Below are 21,718 nucleotides of genomic sequence, written 5' to 3' on the forward strand. Positions count from 1 at the left end.
AAAATTTTTATAATCATGTGCTTAACTTGTTCCTACCTGCAGTAGAAGTCAATCTGAGGAACTGGAATATTCTCGAATTATTATTAAAAATTCTGGAAGCACTTGGGTTACTTATCGTACACATTTCTGTGTGTAATATATTATATAGTCGTATAAGGTAAACCTAGTTCCCTGTAAACAAAACTAGAGAGAAAAGAGTCCTTGGCTTAAATCTGGCACAGCAGTTGTCATCTTTGATTAATCACTTCAAATAATTTTTCTCCACACTTAAATGGTAAGGCATCTATTATCCTAACTTTTAGGCATGAATAATAATAAGTTAATGTTTAAGCAGTCCTTTTGCAATATTTAAACCTTTTTGCACTTTAAAATTATGTGTCTCTCGCTCTTCAAATAGCAGTTACATGCTAATTAAAAGTCTATTGATAAACAGACTGAAATCAGAATTTGCAAACAGCTTTTAATCATTTGAAATTTCTACTGGCAAGATTTGAATCACTTTCATCTTAGCTAACTTTTTTAGGTGAACAAAATGTATAATAGATTCCAAAATAATAACATAAAATCTGCTACTTAACATGAGTAGAAAGTAATGCAGAGAGAAAATATACTTTGGGTTTTGATAAAAAAAATTAAATTATGTTTTGGGAATTGAATAGAAAATAAGAGTGCTAGGTGGATAGGTAAAGTAATATTTCTTTATCTTTACAGTGGTGTAAAAAGCGCCATCTGTGGTAAACTTTAATCAATATAATAAAGCTGTTGCATTTTATTTAAAATGCAAAATGGAGATGTGTGTAAGCATGCAAACTTATCTATGATTTCGAAGGTAGAATATTATTAGGACAATACTGGTGAGTATGCAGAGTGTGAAAACTGTAGGAAGAACAATCTCTGTCACCATTTCCATGTGAGTAATCAGGGAATCTAAAGTTTGAGAAACGAGTAATATGTAAGAAATTTAATCTTCTGGAGCATACTAATTGCTAACGTAGACTTAACACAGATTAAGGCTATTTTTGAACATTTACAGCTAAAATTATTTTGTTAAATGTTAGCATTGGCATAAACAGCAAATAAAACAAACAAAATTCCTAAGTCTGCAAAAGCTGGAGCAAATCCGTGACAGTTTTGCCCCTTTTTTTTTTTTCCCATTCTAAGGTAAATTTTTGAAGGGATGTCAGTGCTCAAAGGGCTGCAGAACCGGTGCTTACTACGAATTAGTGTCAGTGCGTTAGCAGTGTTCTGCTGTTCCTTTGATTTTGATCCGCAGGGCCCCCCCCCCAAGGGAAGGGTAGAAAAGAAAATTGTCAGAGAGAAATCCTTGGGAAGTGCTTTAGCATTTTTATGATTGTTTTGTAGCTCTTTGAAAAATGAAATGAGTTTCATGTTGTAGAATTTTACTTCACAGATAAGCCTCAGAGAGTTCAGTAAACACAGTTAATTCACACAGAACACATCACTCCGCAGCTGAGGCTAAGCAGGATAAACTTCGGATGACGGCTTTGACATTTTCTACAGTGTGGAATTTCTCTCATCCTTCTTATGAGACTTTATAATACTTATTTCATCCTTCTTAAAAGTTTCAGAAATGCACTGCGGTAGGCTATTCTCTTAGTTCAGGAATTATGAAAGGTCCTGAATTACACTGGGAAGGTGTTAAGTGAGGTGGATTAGCCTGGCACTGTGGAAACTGCAGGCAGAGTCTGCGGTATTTACTCGTTCTTGAGCAGCTGCTGTAAGTTGTGCTGTTGTTAGCTGTGTTACCAGGAGTATGGAAGAGCAGAAACGTGGCTTAACGCCACCTTAGGGTAGTCCTTAGCCCATTTTTTTAAATAGTTTTGTTTTATGTAGAAATAGAGGTTTTCTATCTGCATGGTTGTCTTGATTTCTCTGGTTTTGTTTTATGTTTGAAAGAGCATTTAGCACTTTACTTATTTTAAGGATAATGCTGTCATCCCTAGGCTTAATTTTAAAGAGTAAATCTTACAGTTTGTGTGTTCCGTTAACATCCAAAGTTGATCTGTTTAGCTACAGTGATTTTTAGTTGGAGTAAAGACATTTTTCTTTAGAGGCTTGTTGTACTTGAAAGCTGTTGTGCTTTCAGGGAGAAAATTCCTTTTAGGACCTGCTAATAATAGTATTCACAGAGAAATTTAAAATCTGAAAGTTACACGATAAGCTTCTATAAAACGAAACAGAAGATACGTAATTACCTGTAGCAAGGAGCTGGTGTGTGGTAGAGCAGGTGTCCATGGCCGCCTGGTGCCAGTTTTCCACCTGAGAAGGTTGACATGCAGCAGCTCTGTTAGACTGTCATATTCTGTCTCATTCACAGCAGCTTCTTTGTCCCTGAACATTTTTCCACTACAATTCACCTGAAACTGTTTTACTCTGTCAACACATGATTTTCTGAAAGTTTCTTTGTGTGTTTGTGGTTTTTATTGCAACATATTTCTAATAGTTAATTGTTCAATAAAATTTTTAAAAGCGTATAATATAGTCCATATTATTTTCAATGAAGTAGCACGTATGTGTAATTTTCTGCCTAGAAATCTGACAAAGCACTGGTAACTTATTTAGAATTTTTGTTCACATCAGTAAGGCCAACAAGAGTTTGTGAAATGCTTTAGGAGCAGTAATTGAGCTTGTTTCCACTTTCTCAGTCTCTGGAGGCCTCTGAATTCAACACATCCCTCATCTACAGAACCACAGTGTCTCATTTTGTGTACTGTATTCATGCAGGTTGTTTCATGAAATCCAATGTGGTATTTGCCCATATATTGAAGAAAAAAAGAGAAAGAAAAGAAGAATAAATTAGCAATTGCCATCACCTCTCTTGGGTTTGGGAATCCATTTGCACTGACAATCTTTTTATAATAGTCAACGGATGCTTTGGGGTATCGTGGTTTGTTCCTGTTTTTAAAATCAACATGATAAAATCCAAATCTTTCAGAGAAGCCTTTGTTCCATTCAAATTTATCCAGCAGCGACCAGGCAGTATAACCTTTGACATTAACACCGTCGTTCAGAGCTGAAAACAGGGTACAAATGATTCTGTTAAACTTTTTGCCTATGTTTGTCGTCCTTAAAATATGGTTCTGTAAGTGTTTTGTTTTATACCAGAAAGAGGTGGGGAGGGGAGAGGAGGATGGAAACTGGCAAAGTATACGTTAATTTAGATTCTTTGAAAATGCTGTCTTTAGCTTAGAGGTACTAAAGCGCTATAAGAATCGTTATTAGGTGCAATTTCTCCTTTCTAAAAGTGGAAACTGATGATCTCTTACAGTATTAAATTGCGTGTAGGTTATTATATTTATTAGCATCGGCACATCTGGCCTGACTGTGATGTTTGTGAAAGTTTATTAGTCTAGTTTGACCCATTTGGGTCCGTGAATATTTCTGTATGATGTAAATTACAGGAGTAAAAAATAATCAGCAGGTGAAAACACTCAGAAAGCTTATGCACTAAAAAGATGTTTTTAAAGTTACCTTTCAGTATTTCATTAATGTATCCTTTCAGATACTCTATCCGCCACTCATCACACAGCTGAGTACACTGTACCTTTTCAGAAACTCCATTCTCTGTCACATAAATGAGAGGGTTCCCATACTGTGTCTGCAAACAACGATGGGGTTAGGCCAGTGCGTATAAACAGAATCACCTTATTTTGACAGAACATGAAATTCTTAGTAAAATGCATTAAAAGCAATTTTCTGGACTTACAGTTACCTTTAGTAGGAAAAACGTGTAGTTAGGAATTTAAGTTAAGTACAGGTTTTATTTTAAAATTAATGAATTCTGTAGTTTTTTGAATGGAAAATAAGGTGTTTTTTTGGCAAAGAAACTTCCCAAATATATAGGTAAAACCACTGAAAATCCGAAATAGTATAAGTGCAGCTTCTGCATGTAGCCAGACATTTTTCTCGCTTCTTTTTAAAGATTTACTCTGTAATCACCTTAATGAAGTTGAGTAATCTTCTGAATCCCCAAGGCACAGAATATAACCAGTCAGGTCCTGGAGCTGGCCATTTGGGGTCCACCAGCTCAGCCAAACCACAGTCGGTGTGGTAACCGGTCGTTTGTAGAAAGGGAAAGCTCTTCTCTATAACGTAACGAGTAGTAAAATGACCTATTCCCAGGAAATCCGATGTGCCTTTGATATAGGTTTTCTCTTGCACTGAGAAAGTTGGTAATCTTGATCTCCCCAGGCCCTGCTGGGCGCTCTTCCTACCTATCAAAATAATTACAGGAAACATACTCCTGAGGAGCACAGAAATATGTTTTCTTTACCTCACCAACAATAAATAGGGTTTTCCTGAACTTAGTGCAGAGGGAAGTTTAGTCTGTTTGCTTTTTTAAGATGAAATAATCTTTCATCCTTTTGGTTTGGAGAAGGAAGCTGGGTACAATACATGGAAAAGACAGTGAATTAAAGTGGGTTTTTTTTTCCCAAAGAGCGCGGTAAACATCATCAGAATGCTTGGAAACAACACGACAAGAACAGAAGTGCTTTTTGGCTGCGTACATTGCCCATCTTCTTCATTCTGGGAAAGAAAGTTAGCAGAACCCTGCAGAAATGCAAGCTTTAGTGATGAAAAACTGCTGGTTATTTGTGCTTAGGTGGAAAATCCAGAAAAATATTTAACAACTCCCTGTCTTGGTTAGGCCCCTAAAAATGGACTATGAAAAGTGAGGTAGTTTGTTTGTTCCCAGTTTGGAGCACTCAGATGTGCAACTGTTGGGCTGCAACAGCAGCTCAGCTTTTCAGTTTGAGTGTGTCCCCACGCTGCTCAGGAGCTGTGCCTGTCCCACGGGCTGTTTGTCACTTAGCCCTGTCTTGCCTGCGTCCTCGTACTTGGCTGCACTACGTGTCGGCCAGGGGCTGTTCCATTGCAACATGCTCTAAGTGCGTCATTGCTTCACGTTACAGCTGGTTACTGGGGCTTACCTACGTAATTCTTCATAATTTCCGGATAGTCTCCCCTGTAGATCGGATTTGCAAACCAGCCCAAATGAAACTGTATGTATCTTTCAGCAGCGTCTCTGGCTGGCTGGCTGCGTGGATCCACAGGTTCACCCCAGCCACTGGTTAGGGAAATTCCAACCATACCTTCAAACACAAAGTGACAATTCTGCAGTTTCTGCGTAATCTTTCAGCCCTTAATATAAATAGAAGCATAATTACAGAACGAATCCTTGTTACCTTGCTGCGCTCTACGCCATGTGTTATTGTAAGAGTGCCACACCTTTGCGTGGGTCTGCAGGTTTAAAAAAAAAGCATACACACATTTTAATGCTATGCCGTAGTCAGTATAGAAAGCTAGTGATGATCAAAAGCAGGTTTTGCACTAAATGTTTGCGTCTGAAAATATGACATCTTTTTTTATGTATGTTGTGGAAGCTTTCATTTCATGTAAGATCTCAAAAAAGCGTTTATGCAAGATTCCTTCCCTAAATTCTGGGAGGTCCCCGTGAGGGCAACACGCAGCACTTGGTACAATGTCCTGTCTGGCGTCTTTGGATGTCTTTGCCGAAGTTATTCAGGCAAATGAAAGTTTATCTTTACAAGAGCTGGCCTTGCTGAAGTCACTTGCAAAATTCAAGTTCGTTTCAACAGGTCAGGATTTTACTCCTTGTTTCTAGAATAACCTGGATATTTTCTTCCTCAACCAGTTTGAAACATACTGTAAAAGAGACGCTTAAATTATAAGGAAAAGTTTAAGTTGTTTTGACTGTCATTTCATGCTACACCTGAGTATGTGCTGGTGTTTAAAGTCAGGTCGTAATTTTGATGTGTTGTTGGACATGGCATCGCTGCAAAGCTAGATTTCTGTTTAAAGAGCAGAATCAAAAAAACCTTAATCAGTCTGCTAAAACCTCTTAATTTACACATAATTTAAAGCGCAATTTTAGTTTTACTTTAATTATGTGGTGTGCTGCTTTGTATGCTCCGCATCCGCCGAGCTTCAGTCCTGGTGCGTGTTCTCCTGTTTCATAACCCTTCTCAGCAACTGCCTAAAAATACACAGAGTTAGTTGTTATTCTTTGGACAGCAGAGCTAATGAATTTACTACCGTCCTATGGACTTAGATCCTGTGCTCTTCTGCGTGGTCTGTGCCTCTCTCAACCTCTCCAGCCCCCATTTTCCTTCCCCTCTGCGTGGCTCCTGTCCACTGCCCCACTGCTGGGTCGATATGCTGTGGCTTGTTGGAAACGTGTTGGTGTCTAGCATTTAGTGGACTGACTTGCCAGCCTGCTGTTCCCTGATGCCATGCCTGAAGGGCGGGTGAATAACTGCCTTTCTGACTTGTGTGCCTCTCTCCTCTCCAGCTGGTGATTTTTCAAAACCTCACTGGAATTCCATGTCTTGAAAATCTGCCCTTGTGCAGAATCTGGCCACTGAGGCTTTGGGGCACAAAGGTTAATGGTGTAAGTCTCTCCCTCTCCAATTTTTAACCTACTTTCCTGTAGTGTTGCTTCTGCAGAATTTTGGGAACAGACCGTGTGTTGGGAGTGATTGGAAGGAAGACTTACCCAAGGGTTACTAAAAGTAATCCAATGTTTCACACGATCGCCAAACTTCTCAAAACACAGATTTGCATAGTCATTGAAATAATTTATCATGCTTATATTTTGCCAGCCACCATACTTCTCTTGGAGAGCCTTCATAAATAAGAATTTCAAGAATCAGTAGTGCTATTTAAAGTTCAGCTGCCTATTAACAAGGACTTTTATTTATATTTCAGTAGCTCAGAAGGAGATTTTTCAAAACTTCAATGTGTATAAATTACAATGTATATAAAATGCAGAGGAAAATAATTATAAGCCCACTTAAAAGCTTGCAGCTGTCTTTAAACATTTTTCTACAGAACACATAGTCCTTAACCATAGAAAAAACCTCCTATCAGAAGCAGCATTTCTATTGGACATTTCCCTAATTTAAATGTTGTCTAACCTGTGGAAGATCCCAGTGGTAGAGGCTCACAATGGGGATAATATTGTTTTCCAGAAGACTGTTAATTGTATCATTGTAGAACCGTATTCCCTTCTCGTTCAGTTTCTCTGCTGATGAAACGCACAGACAAGAAATTACCTGGACTGTTTTCCAAATGACTGGAAGACTAGAAATCTAAAAATTGTAGGCAAGGAGTTTTACGTTACAGTGGTGGCCTTGCTGTAATGGATGTGTAACGGTTAAACTCTGTTCTGCAGGCAAAGAATCGGGAATCTATTTAGCAGTAATGTTAAACAACTGTAGCATACTTCGGAATAAAATTTCTTGCTTACTAATACTGGTAAGAATGCGGTGAAATTGTTATGCTTACTTTTGATGCCAGTGGGCATAATCCGAGGCCATGAGATAGAGAATAGATAGTGATTAACTTTCAGCTCCTTCAGTAACTGGATGTCATCCTGGGAAAAGAAAATCCAGTTAACAGATCTCAAGTCCAAGCAGAATAACTCTTCAGTTATTCATCTATCTTAAACACTACTGAATGCAGAAAACCTCTAGAAGAGTTGCACAAAAGAGGATTCCATCAGTTATTTTCTGGCTCTTTCTACTTAGTATACTTCCTTTTTCACCATTTTTTTCTTGACTTTGCAAAAGTGTCTTGTAATGGTGTATTAACAACCATGGGAACAGAACAGATTCACCATCAGAGGGTGGGAAAATGAGTTGAGGTGTTCTGCAACGCAACTGTATTTATGCCAGAATTCGTAACGTGCATGTTTTAAAAAATAATATAAGCCTGTAAGTCTTGACCTCAAACATTTCAGCCTAGGTACAAGCTACTGATTACGCAGGCTTTCAGTTACTGTGTCATACCGGAGTTAGCACAAAAATAAATTCAGTATAACTACACGTTCTTCTTCTAAGAAATCATACATCTTCGATAGTAAATGAAATTAGAAATTGATGGTATATGAGCCAATGCAAAGAGAATTCTGATGATGAAAGCAAGTAGAGGAAGAGTGCTTTTATATAGAGGACCCTGTAACTGAACACACAAGCAAATTGTAGAAAGTGTCTCAAATTACAAGCCTGCAGCAGTGGCTAAATGGTGAAATACTACCATTTATGCCTGAATCCTCTCTGAAAAATAGGTTCTGTGATCATCGTGTGATCTGCAACAGCCCAGTGAGCCTCAGAGTTCCAGCCTCGCTGTGGGTTTTTATCAAGCTCTTCTTGTTTGAGAGTGATCAAATGAAATCGCTCCTGCGTTTTCCCATTTTTGGGTAGTAAGGCATAATTTGTCTCTTTCCGCTGAGTTCTCGCTGGGACCTCTGGTTCTCCCTTGGATTTTGTGTACGTGGAAAAACCTCAGTGCAATATAACTTCTGCCAAATTAGTCGGAATTGCAGTTACATAATATTGGCTTATCACGGCCATTTGGCCCCTCTTGCTGTGGGTCTGGCTGTCCTCCAGGACAGGAATTCTAAAACTGGTTTTGATAGTTTTAAGCTTGGAAACATATTGCTAATAGAGCTGCATTGATTATTTATGTGTTATCCATTCAAAAAATGGAAAACATTCAGACTGCATTTTAAAATATCTGATAGTTTTGTTCTTAAATGCACATAGAAAAACTTTAAAGCTGCTCAAACACACACACAAAAAATTATGTTAATTTTATTCAAAGCTCAAACGCTTTCTTTGTTGTTGTAACTCAGCATTTTGACTTCCCACAAAATTTGCAGTATTTCTTTGGACACAAAAGTCCTGAGAAACAGACATATTTGGGGAACACTGTGGTATTATTGGTTCCATGACATTCTCAGGAAGTAAGATTTTACTGAACTAATTGAAAATACCAGCCTTTGGCGTCCTAAGTTGGATGTGGCTGTAGAGCGACTGAAGCATTTCATTTTTGCTGTTATTTCAAAATGGGAAGTCAGTGTCCTGAAATGCTCCAGACTGTTTCCAGAGGGACAGTTCCTCTGTAACGATACCTTAACTTTGTAGTAGCCGTCACATGCTGAATCTCCTGTTTCATTTCTAAACACTTTCCCTTTCTTGTGAGTAAAAGCATCCCAGATACTTGGTCCTTTCCCATCCTTGTCCCAGGCCCCTTCCGTCTGGTATGCAGAACTTCCAACACCCCATAAAAAACCTAAAGGTAAAAAGAAGTGAGTTATGATTTAAACATTTTCCTGCAAAACTGATCTTTGTACTAAATTTTCATATGAGTAAGTTAATTGATACACCTCTGCGGCTGCGTGGCCTGGTGTGAAACGTGCGTGACTGCCTGCCTACTGAACAGGAGGCCAATGGTTTCTACGTGAAACTTTATCGGTGCCTAAAAAGGGACTGTCTGGAAATGCGGTACAGACTAAAGGTGTCCTTTTCTGATGCAGTGAAAAAGGAATCAAATTTTTTTATGTATTAAACCTTGTTACTATCAGTAGTACATTGATAGCGTGGCAGAAATGTCTTACTGTAAGAAAAGATTAAGTTCCCACGTCATTTCTGCTTGCGAGTTTTTTAGTCATTACAAGTTGAGCTCTTGTTACGTAAAATATATAGGAAGATTCTGGATTATTTTCCTAGTATTATACTAAAGGGCATGATTAATCCATGTTAAAGCCTCTTAAAAACTTGAACATGAAAACAAATCAATGTCTGTATCTTCTTAGTTTTGATTTTGGTTGAAAGAAATGTGTGAGTGTGTATAAATATCTGTTAAAGAATGCGGTTTCCTAAAGCAGTACTGAAGAGTGAATTAGATAATACTAAACAGCTTGAAACACACCCAATGAGATTATTTCACTCATGTTCATTTCTTAAGTTAGGTGCATAACGAAGGCTATTCTTAGTTTATAATTCTTCATTAGTTGTGGATAATTTGTGAAAAAAGAGAAGAGTTCTCAGGTGCAATTGGTTGTCCTGTACATCTTATTCAGTCACAGGCAGGAAAGGGAGATCTGGATATGAAATATTAATCTATTAGCATTTACTCTGCGTTTACTGTCTGAAGCGGCTGTCTGAAGCGCAGGGCTATGTGACTCCTTGTATTTCCAGGGCTGGGTGCGGAAGATGGTATTAACATACATTCTGCAAGAGCCTGCATTTTTGTTTCTGCCATTTCCCTGGAAGGACAAAGAAAACCTTTCGGTAGCTTTCTTGTGCAAAGAGACGAGTGGATCTAGAGCATTATAAAACCACAATCAATTGTAGTTCAAAAGTACCAGCTGGAAAAGTGCCATAATAGAAAGAGCCTGGATTATTCTTTGTCCACTGGAAATCCTCCTCCGCTGTATTCAGCCGTATTAGCGCCACGAGCATATACCATATTGTCAAAATGTAAGTCTTCATCGCTGTTAATTTCATCAGTGCAAAGTGTTCTTTGCAGGTTCCCACCTGATAAAACAGAACAGCATTGTCAGGTGTTGCCGCTCAACAAAGCAGGCTTAGGGTGGTCAAAAGGGAAAAGCTTGTTTTTTCTGCTGAGCGGGTACGATTTTCAGCGAAGGCTAAAAGCGGCGCTTGGGCTAAGTGGAAGATGTGGTTAAGCTTCTGGCGGGCTGCTGAAAATGAGAGAATGAAGGGCAAACTCGTAACTATTAGAAACGCTCCCTGTATATTTCCCATCATGTCACTTATCTTTACTATATTCTGAAAGTCTCTGTTGGGAGCTGTTCTGCTCTGGATTTCAAACTGTCCCACCAGCGTCGGTAACTAAAACCCCACAAGCTGTTACTGTGAGTGGGAGCAAGAAATAAAAGTGATTACGCTGCTACCATCTTGCCACCTAAATATGTAATGGAAACAAACCTTGTGGAAGTTGAAAAGGAAAATTAATACTTGCAATTGTTGAAGTTTCAATGATTGTGGCTTTTCTTGTGATTATGTCCCTTTTATCCAGTTCCAGCATCCATTTAAAATGCTACTATATATTCACTACATTTTAAACTGTTAAATCAGGTTAAACTAATGGTGGGGTGACCAATTTTAACCATTTTAAATAAAGTTTCAGAAGGGCTTTATAGAACAGCACTGTTTTCCCCAACTTTACACGGTTCCCAAAGGATCCATTTTGCATTCCTGAGCCTCTGTTGGTGAATTTCAAGATGGGATCAGGAAGTGAGGAGAAGTAGAACAAAGATCTTATTAAAAATAATCATATTTTGCATTAGGGCATTGTCTAAAAAGTAAATACACCTGGAGCTTTGAAAAGCAAACTGAGGTTACAGGATTGGACACTAAGCCAATCAGTTGGACTGCTTATGTGAGACAGAGCATTTAACAACCAAAGGGGTCCCAAAAGCAGCTAAATGAAAGTCTGAAGATGCCACGTCCTTGCCTGCCTGTGCGAAACCAGCCTTGATGTGGTCTTTCTGCAACATGCAAGAAGGGAACTGCAAGTCACACAACATTTATGTGCCAGGGGAGGGTTAGGCTGGGGATTAGGAGAAGGTTCTTCCCCCAGAGGGTGGTGGAGCCCTGGAACAGGCTCCCCAGGGAGGCATCATGGCACCAGCCTGGCGATATTCCAGAAGCACTTGGCCAAGGCCCTCAGAGACACAGTGTGAATTTGGGGTGTCCTGTGCAGGGGCAGGAGCTGGGCTTGATGGTCCTTGTGGGTCCCTTCCAGCTCAGGGCATTCTGTGATTCTCTGATTTCTTCTCATCAGCTCCTTTTGCACAGCCCTGGGGCAAGTGACAGGATGAGGGTGGACAAACCACCTTCAGTGGCAGGTGACCGACGGCAAGCCCTCTGCATGCTCCTTCACCGTCTCTGTTGGGAGGCGTCAGTAACAGCAGGGACTGGCTAAACACAACTAAACAACAGTTCATTTCTGACTCGCTTTTTACCATGATTTTTGTAGCATCTGTCTCTCACATGTAAGAATCTAGGACCTGCGCTGAAGCCTGGTGGGAATCTTTGCATTGACTTCCCTGGACTGTAGGTTGAGCCCCTAGTGATCTGTGACACCAGATCCAAACAGCCTGTGCAATACCGGTGCTGCTAGCAGGTTGGTTCCTGACCAAAAGGAAAAAACAAGTTTGGCTAAAACCAAAAGGCGAAGGAACCACTTTACAGAACACGGAATAAATGTATGGCCTCAGAGACCTCTTGTTCTGCGCTTATTAAAGAGGATTCAATATCTCCTAATTAACACAGGAGCTGCACAGCTGGTTTGGGAGAATGTAGCTACTTCAACACCAAAGGCCTTTAGCCTCCAGTTAAAAGTATCTTCACCTCTGCATTTCTAATGTGAACATTTAGGTTGCAAGGGGAAAAAAAAAAAGAGAGCAGACTACAACCATTTAAAAAGTCATCGCGTTTAAATACTCTGGAAGTATTTTTATTTTCAATATAGAAGGTTGCAGATACATGCGATTTTAACTTAGACATTGACAGTCAAAGCTAGCTCTTCAGCCTAGTCGTGAAGTTAGTTAAAACCCTTGTTACCCTTCGTATCCTTGTGAGCAATGGCTGACAGCCACGTGAAAAGAAGCAAGAACAGCGAATGTGCTCCGCGAGGTGTATCACTGCTTTCTGCAGCTGAGGCAGTGCCCCATGGGAACGGGCCTGCCTGCTTTTGCAGGGGTGCTGATAGTTCTGTTCCAAAGTTAGAGCATAGCTTTATTAATATTTTAGGGTGTTTATTATGGTTTTAGACATTTGTAACGACCTGATTCATATCTTGGGTTACTCATTTGCAGCTAGGAATAGCGGTTGAATCAAAATCAGTACGTCCTTTTGCCCTTTGGCCTGATAACTGTATTAGAAATCATTTCAGTACTTCAAGAATTGCTCAAGCACAAGAAATGCATTTTTAAATAAATATGATTTTACAACACCCTGTGTTGAATAAATAGTCTTATTTTGTATGCAGTTCATTATGGAATATTCTACCAATTTTCTTTTCAAGTGAATACATGCTTTTTGGAACTCTTCGTTGCTCTTTTTCTGGCACGTACCTTTACAAATACAGCAGAAGAAACAGCTATTGGAATAGTGCAAAAAGGTTCATCAAGGTTAGACTCTAAGTCTGGTGCTGTAAAACACCCTTTTGACTCTCTTGTTCTCTAGCAGCTATATTACCTTCTACCCTGCTTATAGATTGATTATTTCAATTTTCCCCCCTTTCTGGCTTACCTGGTGTTCTTCGCAATGGATGTGTCCCAACTGGGAGACTCCTCTGAACTGCCAGAAATTTGCCAGGGCATTCAGAATAAATTTACTTTCACGGAATAGTTGCATGGAATTATTCCAACTGTTACAAAAACTCAGGAGAAACATCTAGTTGAAAACAGCATTTTGTTCGCTTACAGCCAAAACAAAAAAGAACAATCCTTTTGTATTCCCAGCCAGTGCTGCAGGAAAAGGTTTAGCTTAACCATACGGATCTTTTAGCAATGAGGTATTTTCCTTTGTAAGCAAAATTAGCTTTGCGAGTGCTCTATATGTTCATTCATAATTGCACTTGCTTTTCAATAGGCTATTTGTAGACATTTTTCTCTTGGTGCAAATGCCTGTGTCCTAGATGGTATTTGGCAGGGACATCTCACTGGGAGATTTTGTGAGGCCAAGGGTTTTTGCTTTTACATGGCATAATTTTGAATCAGATATTCAGGATGCAGGCTTGTAAAATAATAAAATGCTTTTTCTTTTCTCTTGTTTCTAGAGGAATGCCTCATGGTGATGCCTTTGTGGAAGAAAACTCTCCCACTCTTGGAGGTCAGCGCTCAGCTTGCGCTACAGCTGTTCAGTCTCTTAGTTCTGTGAGTTATCATTCAGTCGCCCCTCACAGATAGTGTGCAATGAAAAGATTATGACACGAGCAAACCCCTTGCTAGGGCTTGCTGGGCTGAAAGCACGTGCTTTCAGACATTGCTGCTCACCTGGCTTTCAGGAATGAAAAGCCTTTTTTTGTGCTAAGAGGGAAGGGGATAAGCCTCCTGAGAGTAGCAGTGGAGGTTTCTGCTGCTGCGTGGGAGGCCTGAGGTAGGACAGAGATGCTGCAGAGGGAGGCTCTGGACAGCACCGATACAAAAAGCTGTGTGAACCTTTCACCCATCCACCATAAGGGAAGGGGGTCTGTAAGCAAAGGGGGTCTTGCAGGGGAAGCAGAAAAAGCACCAGCTCTGTGTGCTCCAGGTAGTTGGGCGGTTCTCCCCCCGCTGCAGCGCACCCACTGGCTGGCACTTGGGCTTTCTGTGAGTGCGTGACTCATGACCATGGAACCTGCTATCCCATGCCTTTGAAGCTATACAGTTTGTAAGCAAATTCCCCTTTATTTATTCAGCTGCTTGGTTTTGTCTTTTTTGGTTTTTTTTTTAGAGCAGTACCGGTGCCCTCTCGTGGTCATTCCATGAAACAGCATTAACATTAAAAATGTTGCCTGGTAGCATAAAATAACAACGTAATTCATATGCTGCCTCTGATCTCAGAAGTGAAAACGTGCATTGAAACTATATAGGCAATATCGTCAGGAGCTCCTTGTTCATCCATGCAGGTCTCTTGGTACGCTTGCTTGGCTTCGTGCTCATCAGGATGGACCATTTTAAGAGTGGAGGAGGTGATCCTTGAAAATCAACCAGCTCAGGTGCTTTGTGATTTATGAAGCACATAAAAGACGGTACCGGCTACATAGGTCAGCTTAAGGCACATTTTTAAGTACTTGCTATAGATTTGTCATGCTTTATCTCCTGCAGAACTGGGTAGGGCAGCATGCAAGAGTCGCTGCAGTGCTGTGCGATGCTAGAGCTGTTGTCATGGTTAGGGGTGTGCATTAGTCACTCCTTGATAAATCACAATTGCATCTAAAAACACACACCAAAAACTCTCTCACCAGGGAGATCAGACAGAAATCACACAGGGAGTTTGTATCCAGCTAGGAACTGAAGGCTCCCTGCCCAGTGCCACAGGTACAAGCCAGTCTGCTGCTTTAGGGACTTGCTCGTGCATCGCTGAAGTAATTTGGTGAATTGCCATCACTGCCTTCAGTGGTCAGGAGGAACAAGCCCTTGGTGTGCATGAAAACATGATTCTTTCAAACGACATTTAGCACAGGCTGCTAGAAATGTGGTACTGCTCCACTCTAAGTTGTGCTTACGTGGGTTTTCTTCTCTTAACACAATCTTTTTCTGTGATGTTGTTTCACAGTTTCCTGCATAAACGCCCAACTTTATGAAAAAAAAAGTAATGAGATATTTACTTTGCTACAGCTTGGTAATTTTTAGAAGCACTTTTTAAAATGTGCCAGAAACACATCAGGGCTATAAAATCTTTTATTTTGTTTTATTGGTAAAAAGAATGTTAAAAAAAAATGTACTCAGTGGAGTCCATCCAAAATTGCCCAGTGGCTGCAGTAAAATAACCTGGAAAGTAGGTTATGCAACTGGCTTACTGCGGTGGGCTGTGAAGTCAGGGGAGAGTCACGACTGACTCAGTTTGTGGCTTATCTGCTGTTCACTTGTCTGCAGCCTGGAGTGGATCTTTATCCATAAATGATGTAGATATTTATGTTTTATCTTGCTGTGGAATACTATGTGACGGTATCACAGAAACCTTGGCACAAACCCCACAGTCTTAAATGAATTGATACTTATCCCCCCACTTTATTTTCTCTCCATGCTACGCTTCGTGTTGCAAAACCTCTTATCTCCAGATAGACAATCAGAGAGGGAGTCACCCCTAGGGACAGATACCATAAAACTCGTATTTATTTGATTTTTGCTTTTAGCCCTTATGTTTTGCCTAGGTTGATGAAAAAGTAGAAGCTGTCTTTCCTAATTCCCTGGCAGCTGTTCAGATGACTAGACCAAATCATCCTCATACAATTACAACCTATCTCCCCAGCTTCCTGATTCTTCATTCTTCCGAGTTGCACTCCCTTTCCAACCTTGAATAGGCCTTTTCTGTCTCACAGAGAAAAATCCTTTCTTATTATACAGTGACCAGAAAAACACAGCATTCTTCCAGTGTGTGGTCTACTGCAACTACCCTGAGATACTGGAGGTTTTTCAAAATCAAAACAAAACCCACTTACAATTGTTCTTGGAACAAGAACACTTGTATAACTGTACTTTTATTTTTCTGTGTTACAAAATGACTTTCGTTGCATTATGTTAGCTGGTTTTGGAAACCTTTTTTTGTCTAACGCTCAACTGTACTAATGGCCTGGACTTGCTTTTCAGAGAAAAATAGAAATGAGGATGCCTTGCTTTACAATCAATCATGTTGCTTTGACTTGAAGCAGTTGTGGGGAATATAGTTGTTAATAGAGAAGATGTTCGGAACTGTTTCTTATGACCGAGTGAATTCTAAAGGCGGAAAGGAGTGTTTGGAAATGTAGGAGATGCATTTTATTGCCTATAAAAAGAGATCAAGGACACTGAAGACTCACTCAGCTCTAAAAAATCCTGTTTCTGAACTTGCATATACACACCAGGGTTGCCCAGTAACTTTAGAATAAAGATTGCCAACTTTTCCATGCTTAGAGCCATTTTTATTTCTTATGTAAATGCTTTTAGCCAGACTGATGTGATTGTGTTTGCACGGCTCTGCCCTTTACCCGATAAACTCTGGCAGACCTGACCTTGTTATATGCCTTTTCCCCAGCTCCTTATGCCATCAGCTGACCTGGTCTGCAGACAAGCCTGCCTTCCCTTGGACTGCCAGGAGGCTTGACACCCCTTCCGGGGCATCTGGGATGCAATGCGCTGATAACATTGGCTGGCACCGTTAGCAGAATTTTACCACGCAACTGTTTGGTACCCAGTTTGACAGAGATACCTCTGCTGGCCTCCCACTGTTCAGGATACCAATCTTCTTGTATCCTGGGAAATCCATGGGCAGCTTCTGAAGACAGTCTCCATTTAAGAAAACCTCCAGAAGTCTGGAAGTTCTTGTGTTTGAACTGTGATCGCTGAGATGAGATCAAGACAGGTAACTCTGAAACTTACACCATATTTGCTTAGCAGTTCCTACACTACTGTGAAAGCTAGTGCTATCCTATTTCATGCCCATTGAGCTCACTGAATAGCTGTTATCACTAACCACTGGTTTTACTGGGGTAATTTTTTGGAAACGCTAAAATATTTGAGAATCTGCCATCTCTGTTTCGCAAAGAAAGGTTGTAAGATTGGCAAGGAGAGGGTAAATCTGCACAATCTATTCTAGTTGTACTAAAATCTCAGATTTTAAAGGTGTCATTTTCAAACAAGCTCCTAAATTGTATATTCTTAATAGTGTTTCTTGGTGCACGTAGAGAGGTGCAGAGATGTCCCCTTTTTGTGTTCTCCCAAATGGTCAAAACTCATGAGACTTTGCACTGATATAGTCAAAGGTGCGTACCGGATTTTGAATGCCCAAGCTCGGTGGATGGTTGAAAATCCCAACCATGATATATAATAACTGACAGATGTTATAGATACTCCGGGGTGCAATGGAAAAGGTCACAGAAGTTTGCTTCTAAAAATCAATTTTAATTTCTCTTTTCCTGCTGACAGCTTCATGCTAAGAGTTGGCCCCCATTTGATGTGAACACTGAGAAGCTGCTGCAGGCTACCACTGATTGGAATTCACTTGTATTAGTCTAATTGCATGCTCCACCATCATCTGTTTGCAATCACAAAGAGGAAGCTTCTGAAGCTTGGGAATGAGAGAAAATGAAGTGTCTTGACAACTACAAAACATCGAGAATACTTTTGGAGGTTTTCCCATCACTGTTTGTGAGTATGAACACAAAGACATAGCAATAGTTTTTTTTCCATTCCCATTTTTACACTGCGCCCATAACATAAATACACATAACTAGGCAGAGTGAAAATTGATGAAGGTGCCCAAGTGCTGTGAATTGATAGTGAGTAAGAGTTCATGAATTACTTTGGAAGGGGTTGGATTAGCTCATTACTAAAATCAGACAATTGTTCTTTCTGTGGATATTCAAATTAGCTGATGAAACATTCAAATTCAGTGCTTCTGGCTGTCCAGTCTAACTACTAGTTTTAAAACATGCCCCTTGGGCATTTTATTTTTAATGCTATCCTAGCAGGTATGACATTAGTCCTTTTCTCATGCAGCAGGCAGACACAAATTATAAGGAAATAGACGGATGAAGCACCTTAATAACTAAAGACACTGAGGCTAGTTTTGCTTCTGTTCAGGTCTAGAGGTTTAGGCTGGAGAGAAAAGTTGAGAGCCTTGCCGAGCATTTAGCCATGCTCAACCCAGAGGCAGCATTGCACAGCTCTGGAGGAGCTTGGGGAGAGTCAGGGGAGTGCCAGGCTGACCCTGGGCTTGCTTCCTCAGTCCCTTCACCTGTGAAATGGTTGCAGTGCTGATCACCACCCTCTCTGCAGACTGCTTCGAAAAATGCTGGTGAAAAGCGCTGCACAGGGTACCAGTGAGTTGGAAATCTGTTATTTACGGATGAACTACTAATCTAGTTCAGCGGTAGGGATCTGCCTCTTTCTGCCTGGCTGGTATATAGAATCATAGAATCGTTAAGGTTGGAAAAGACCTCTAGGATCATCAAGCCCAACCATCAACCCAACACCCCCAGGCCTCCTAAACCATGCCGTGAAGTGCCATGTCTACATGTCTTTTAAATACCTCTGGGGATGGTGACTCCCCCACCTCTCTGGGCAGCCTGTGCCAGTGCGTGAATATGTGGAGAAGAGCAGCAAAGGCGTGCAAAAGATACTCTGCAGCCTCAGGATAGCTGGCAATGGACTGGAGTGTCAGGTCTACAAGGGAAAGGAAGACACTACTCACATGAGCACAGCCTGAGAGAACTGCTTTCTAAACTGCCAGGCTCCATATTTCCTAGGTAAACTCATAAACTTCTTGGGGAAGGTGTGAAGATGAACTAGGATAATCTCAACTCTTGTACAGCTGGGGGGAGTTCTTATAGCGACAGATTTTTGGTGGCATGGCCTGTAACTTCTTGTAGCTTACTTATTAAACCAAAACCAAAACCAAACAAAAAAAAAAGTAATGGGTTTTACTTTTGCCTTTTCAGGGTTAAATTTCAGGGATGAGGCCTTACTAGTGCTCATTAGCAACTTCCACTCAAGTAGAATACCAAGTGATGCCAATGGAGATTTAATGTATTCTTAAAGTAGAATATCTGCCCTAATGCTTTGCTGTGTTACGGCCCCTTATTGTTCTGGGGGCTGATCCAAAGCCTACTAAGTCCGTAGAAAGTGTAGCTAATTACATCATGGCTTAGGTGAGGTTCTGAGAGCCTTTGTCACTGCAATGTGAAGGGATAAAATTTCAGGAGTCTTTTTTTTTTTTAGTTTTAGTCAACGAAAAAGAGGAATAATGGAAATAATTCATTGAAACATTGGCGTGAATCAGAGAATGCATTTATTAATGTTTAAAAAAAACAACAAAGCAAACAACCTTGAGCTGAGATTGAATCCAAGCTCAGAAAAGCATGAGGAGGTGTAACTAGAAGCTTTATAAGATTCCCATCTTTAACTTGACCAGGTGTTGGCAGTAAGATGATTATAATTTGCACCTTGTACAGTATCTGTGGCAACTGTTACACCGCCAGAGCTTCCTCAGGCATGTAGGTGAAGCAACATTGACTTCTGTTTCCTAGTGTACTATCGAGCCTCTGTGCATTCCTCTGACAGGCATTTTTGCACTGAGCGCAGTTCAGTGAGCTCAGCTGAGAGCATCAGATGGATAGCGGTGCTCAGTCAAGCTGAGGAAGCAGGTGCTTCTAAACTGGGTTAAATACCGATACAAGGCTTGCGAGTTTCTGTGGATTCTGAGCTTCAGCACTAATTCCTGCAAAACTGGAACATCAGTGAGCTTTCAGTGCAGCGCTCTGGGGATGTCCACTTTTGGAGAGAAAGCATGATTCATTGTGTCTTGCTACTGAACTCATTCCTCCTCAAGCTTCCCCTCTGTAAGACAGGGCTGACAATACAGTCTTCCTGAGAGACTTAGCTGCAAAATGTCTTGTGATCCTCATGCTAGAACAACAAAATAATCGTATCCAAGTCTTTGAGGAAAGCACCTTTTTTTCCCCCCTGCTGTGTTTATACAGCACGTAGTTGAGCGAAGTCCGTGTCTGCAATGGAAGGTCCCTGGTGCCTTTACAACCGATTTGTATCAAGCTGTAGTACTAATACAACTAAAGAATAATGGTGGGTGGAAGGATGGACTTACCATCTAGACCGTAGCATCAACTCCTATCTACCTGAATTAGAGGCCTTGCCTTAAACGAGGAGGTGTTACAGTGGGGTAACTTACATTGTGAATTAAACATCTTGTTGTAAATCCAGAGCAGAAGATAGGCTGGACGGTAGTTCCAGTTAGGGATGATTTGTTTGGTTTTCCTAAACGTTATAAACTTTAAAATAGTTTTGAATTAAAGAAAAAAAAGCCATTCTAACTAAAAAAACCTGTCTTGGTCCAACACAGGTGGTAGCAGTGCCAGTGTTTGAGGTAGCTGCTTCCTAGGATAATAATGGTGGTATTTTTAAAGATGCTGCTAAGCGATACTAGAGATCATGTTTGTTAACTTTCTTTTTACTACATCAAATAAAAAAAGAATATTAGTTACAGTCATTGCTGAAGTACATGAACTTGAAAGATTCCAAGCTGATTTAACACATTTAAAAAAAGAGCTACGATCTTTACGATGAATCTTCCAGTTATGCCAAAAACACAAATTCCAAAATACATTTGTAATAATAGTAATACTGCTAAAGCCTCCAGACATGCCAAATTTCCAGTGGGGTGGATATAAACTGTAAGCATTGTGCATTTTTCTTTCAGCTGTCAGATCCTCTCCTCTGAAGAGAGTACCATTGAAGAACAGGTTGAGATAAGCAATATGGACCAGAAGAATATAAAGAGATCCCGATGGCTGTCAGAACAGTAAGAATTTTTTTTTAAAATACTTCTAACATAAGCATTTTCCTGTAAGAGTATAATGTAAACCAAGCAGTATGACATAGGGAATCACAAACTCATTTCTCTGGGAGGTTGTGCAGGTGGGATTGCAGGCTTGCGTAAACTTGAAAAGTGGATTTCATCCTGGTGGAAGAACTTGAGGTAAAGTTTTTTTCTACAGAGACAATGTCTCAGAAGAAAAGTTCCTTGATTTGTAGCTTAGATCCAAATCAAAAGGGTGGGTGCAAATTGTCTTGTTTGTGAGAATAATGATTACGTAGTCCCTGAATTAAGGTTTATTTAAAACTAGAGTGTATTTAAAACTTTTGCTGATGGTTAACTGCTGAAAAAGAACATTAGCACTGTTGTGTTTCAACAAAAATCCTACAAACATGAAGTTGTTTCAGGATTTTTTTAGCCAGATATGACCTTTTTTTTTTTTTGTTTTAAGTGTACATAGATAAGCACGTGCATGCACACTTCTAAATAAGGGCATGCAAACAAAGGTAGGCAGTAATCTTTTTTTTTTCTTTTAAATTGCAAATTTCAGTGGGAATCTTCTGAAATCAAGTAAGCTGGGAATAATTTCATTCCACCCTTGCTCTGCTACATTGCTTGGCTCTGAAGGAGGCCTTGCTTGTTGTTTGCCCAGTGGTCTTTGAAGGAGGTGCTTTAAACCACAGAAAACAAGGTTTGCAAATGCTATGGATGATCCTGAAAGGAAACAGATGGTTTCTCAAACACAGAACTGACGGCAGTGGAAGTTTTGGACCTTTCTGTCAGAGAAATGGGGTTTTATTACCATTGGTTTGCTAAAAACAAGAATATGTTATACTCTATATTAC

The 21,718-nt window shown here is 40.2% G+C and overlaps 1 protein-coding gene across 3 annotated transcripts; it reads right to left on the reverse strand.

Moving 5' to 3' along the window:
* Nucleotides 1-606: 606 nt before the first annotated feature.
* LCTL (lactase like) lies at nucleotides 607-10,319 on the reverse strand. Of its 3 annotated transcripts, XM_075100765.1 has the most exons (13): nucleotides 10,193-10,319; nucleotides 8,957-9,117; nucleotides 7,330-7,417; nucleotides 6,960-7,069; nucleotides 6,539-6,667; nucleotides 5,924-6,019; nucleotides 5,208-5,262; nucleotides 4,953-5,114; nucleotides 3,961-4,235; nucleotides 3,493-3,619; nucleotides 2,835-3,034; nucleotides 2,217-2,280; nucleotides 607-927 (listed from the first exon to the last, which is right to left on the reverse strand). In XM_075100765.1, the coding sequence occupies exons 1-13, from the start codon at nucleotides 10,317-10,319 to the stop codon at nucleotides 812-814; spliced, it is 1,710 nt and encodes a 569-aa protein (XP_074956866.1). In that variant the 3' UTR covers nucleotides 607-811. The 3 variants fall into 3 exon arrangements, with proteins under 3 accessions (XP_074956866.1, XP_074956867.1, XP_074956868.1); XM_075100766.1 differs by lacking the exons at nucleotides 2,217-2,280; nucleotides 2,835-3,034; nucleotides 6,960-7,069; ... (1 more) ...; nucleotides 8,957-9,117; nucleotides 10,193-10,319 and having other exon boundaries at nucleotides 6,539-6,663; XM_075100767.1 differs by lacking the exons at nucleotides 2,217-2,280; nucleotides 2,835-3,034; nucleotides 5,924-6,019; ... (2 more) ...; nucleotides 8,957-9,117; nucleotides 10,193-10,319 and having other exon boundaries at nucleotides 6,539-6,663.
* Between the last annotated feature and the right edge of the window lie 11,399 nt (nucleotides 10,320-21,718).

The sequence above is a fragment of the Phalacrocorax aristotelis genome, chromosome 7 (assembly GCF_949628215.1).
Source record: "Phalacrocorax aristotelis chromosome 7, bGulAri2.1, whole genome shotgun sequence".
In the NCBI taxonomy this organism is placed as follows: Eukaryota; Metazoa; Chordata; class Aves; order Suliformes; family Phalacrocoracidae; genus Phalacrocorax; species Phalacrocorax aristotelis.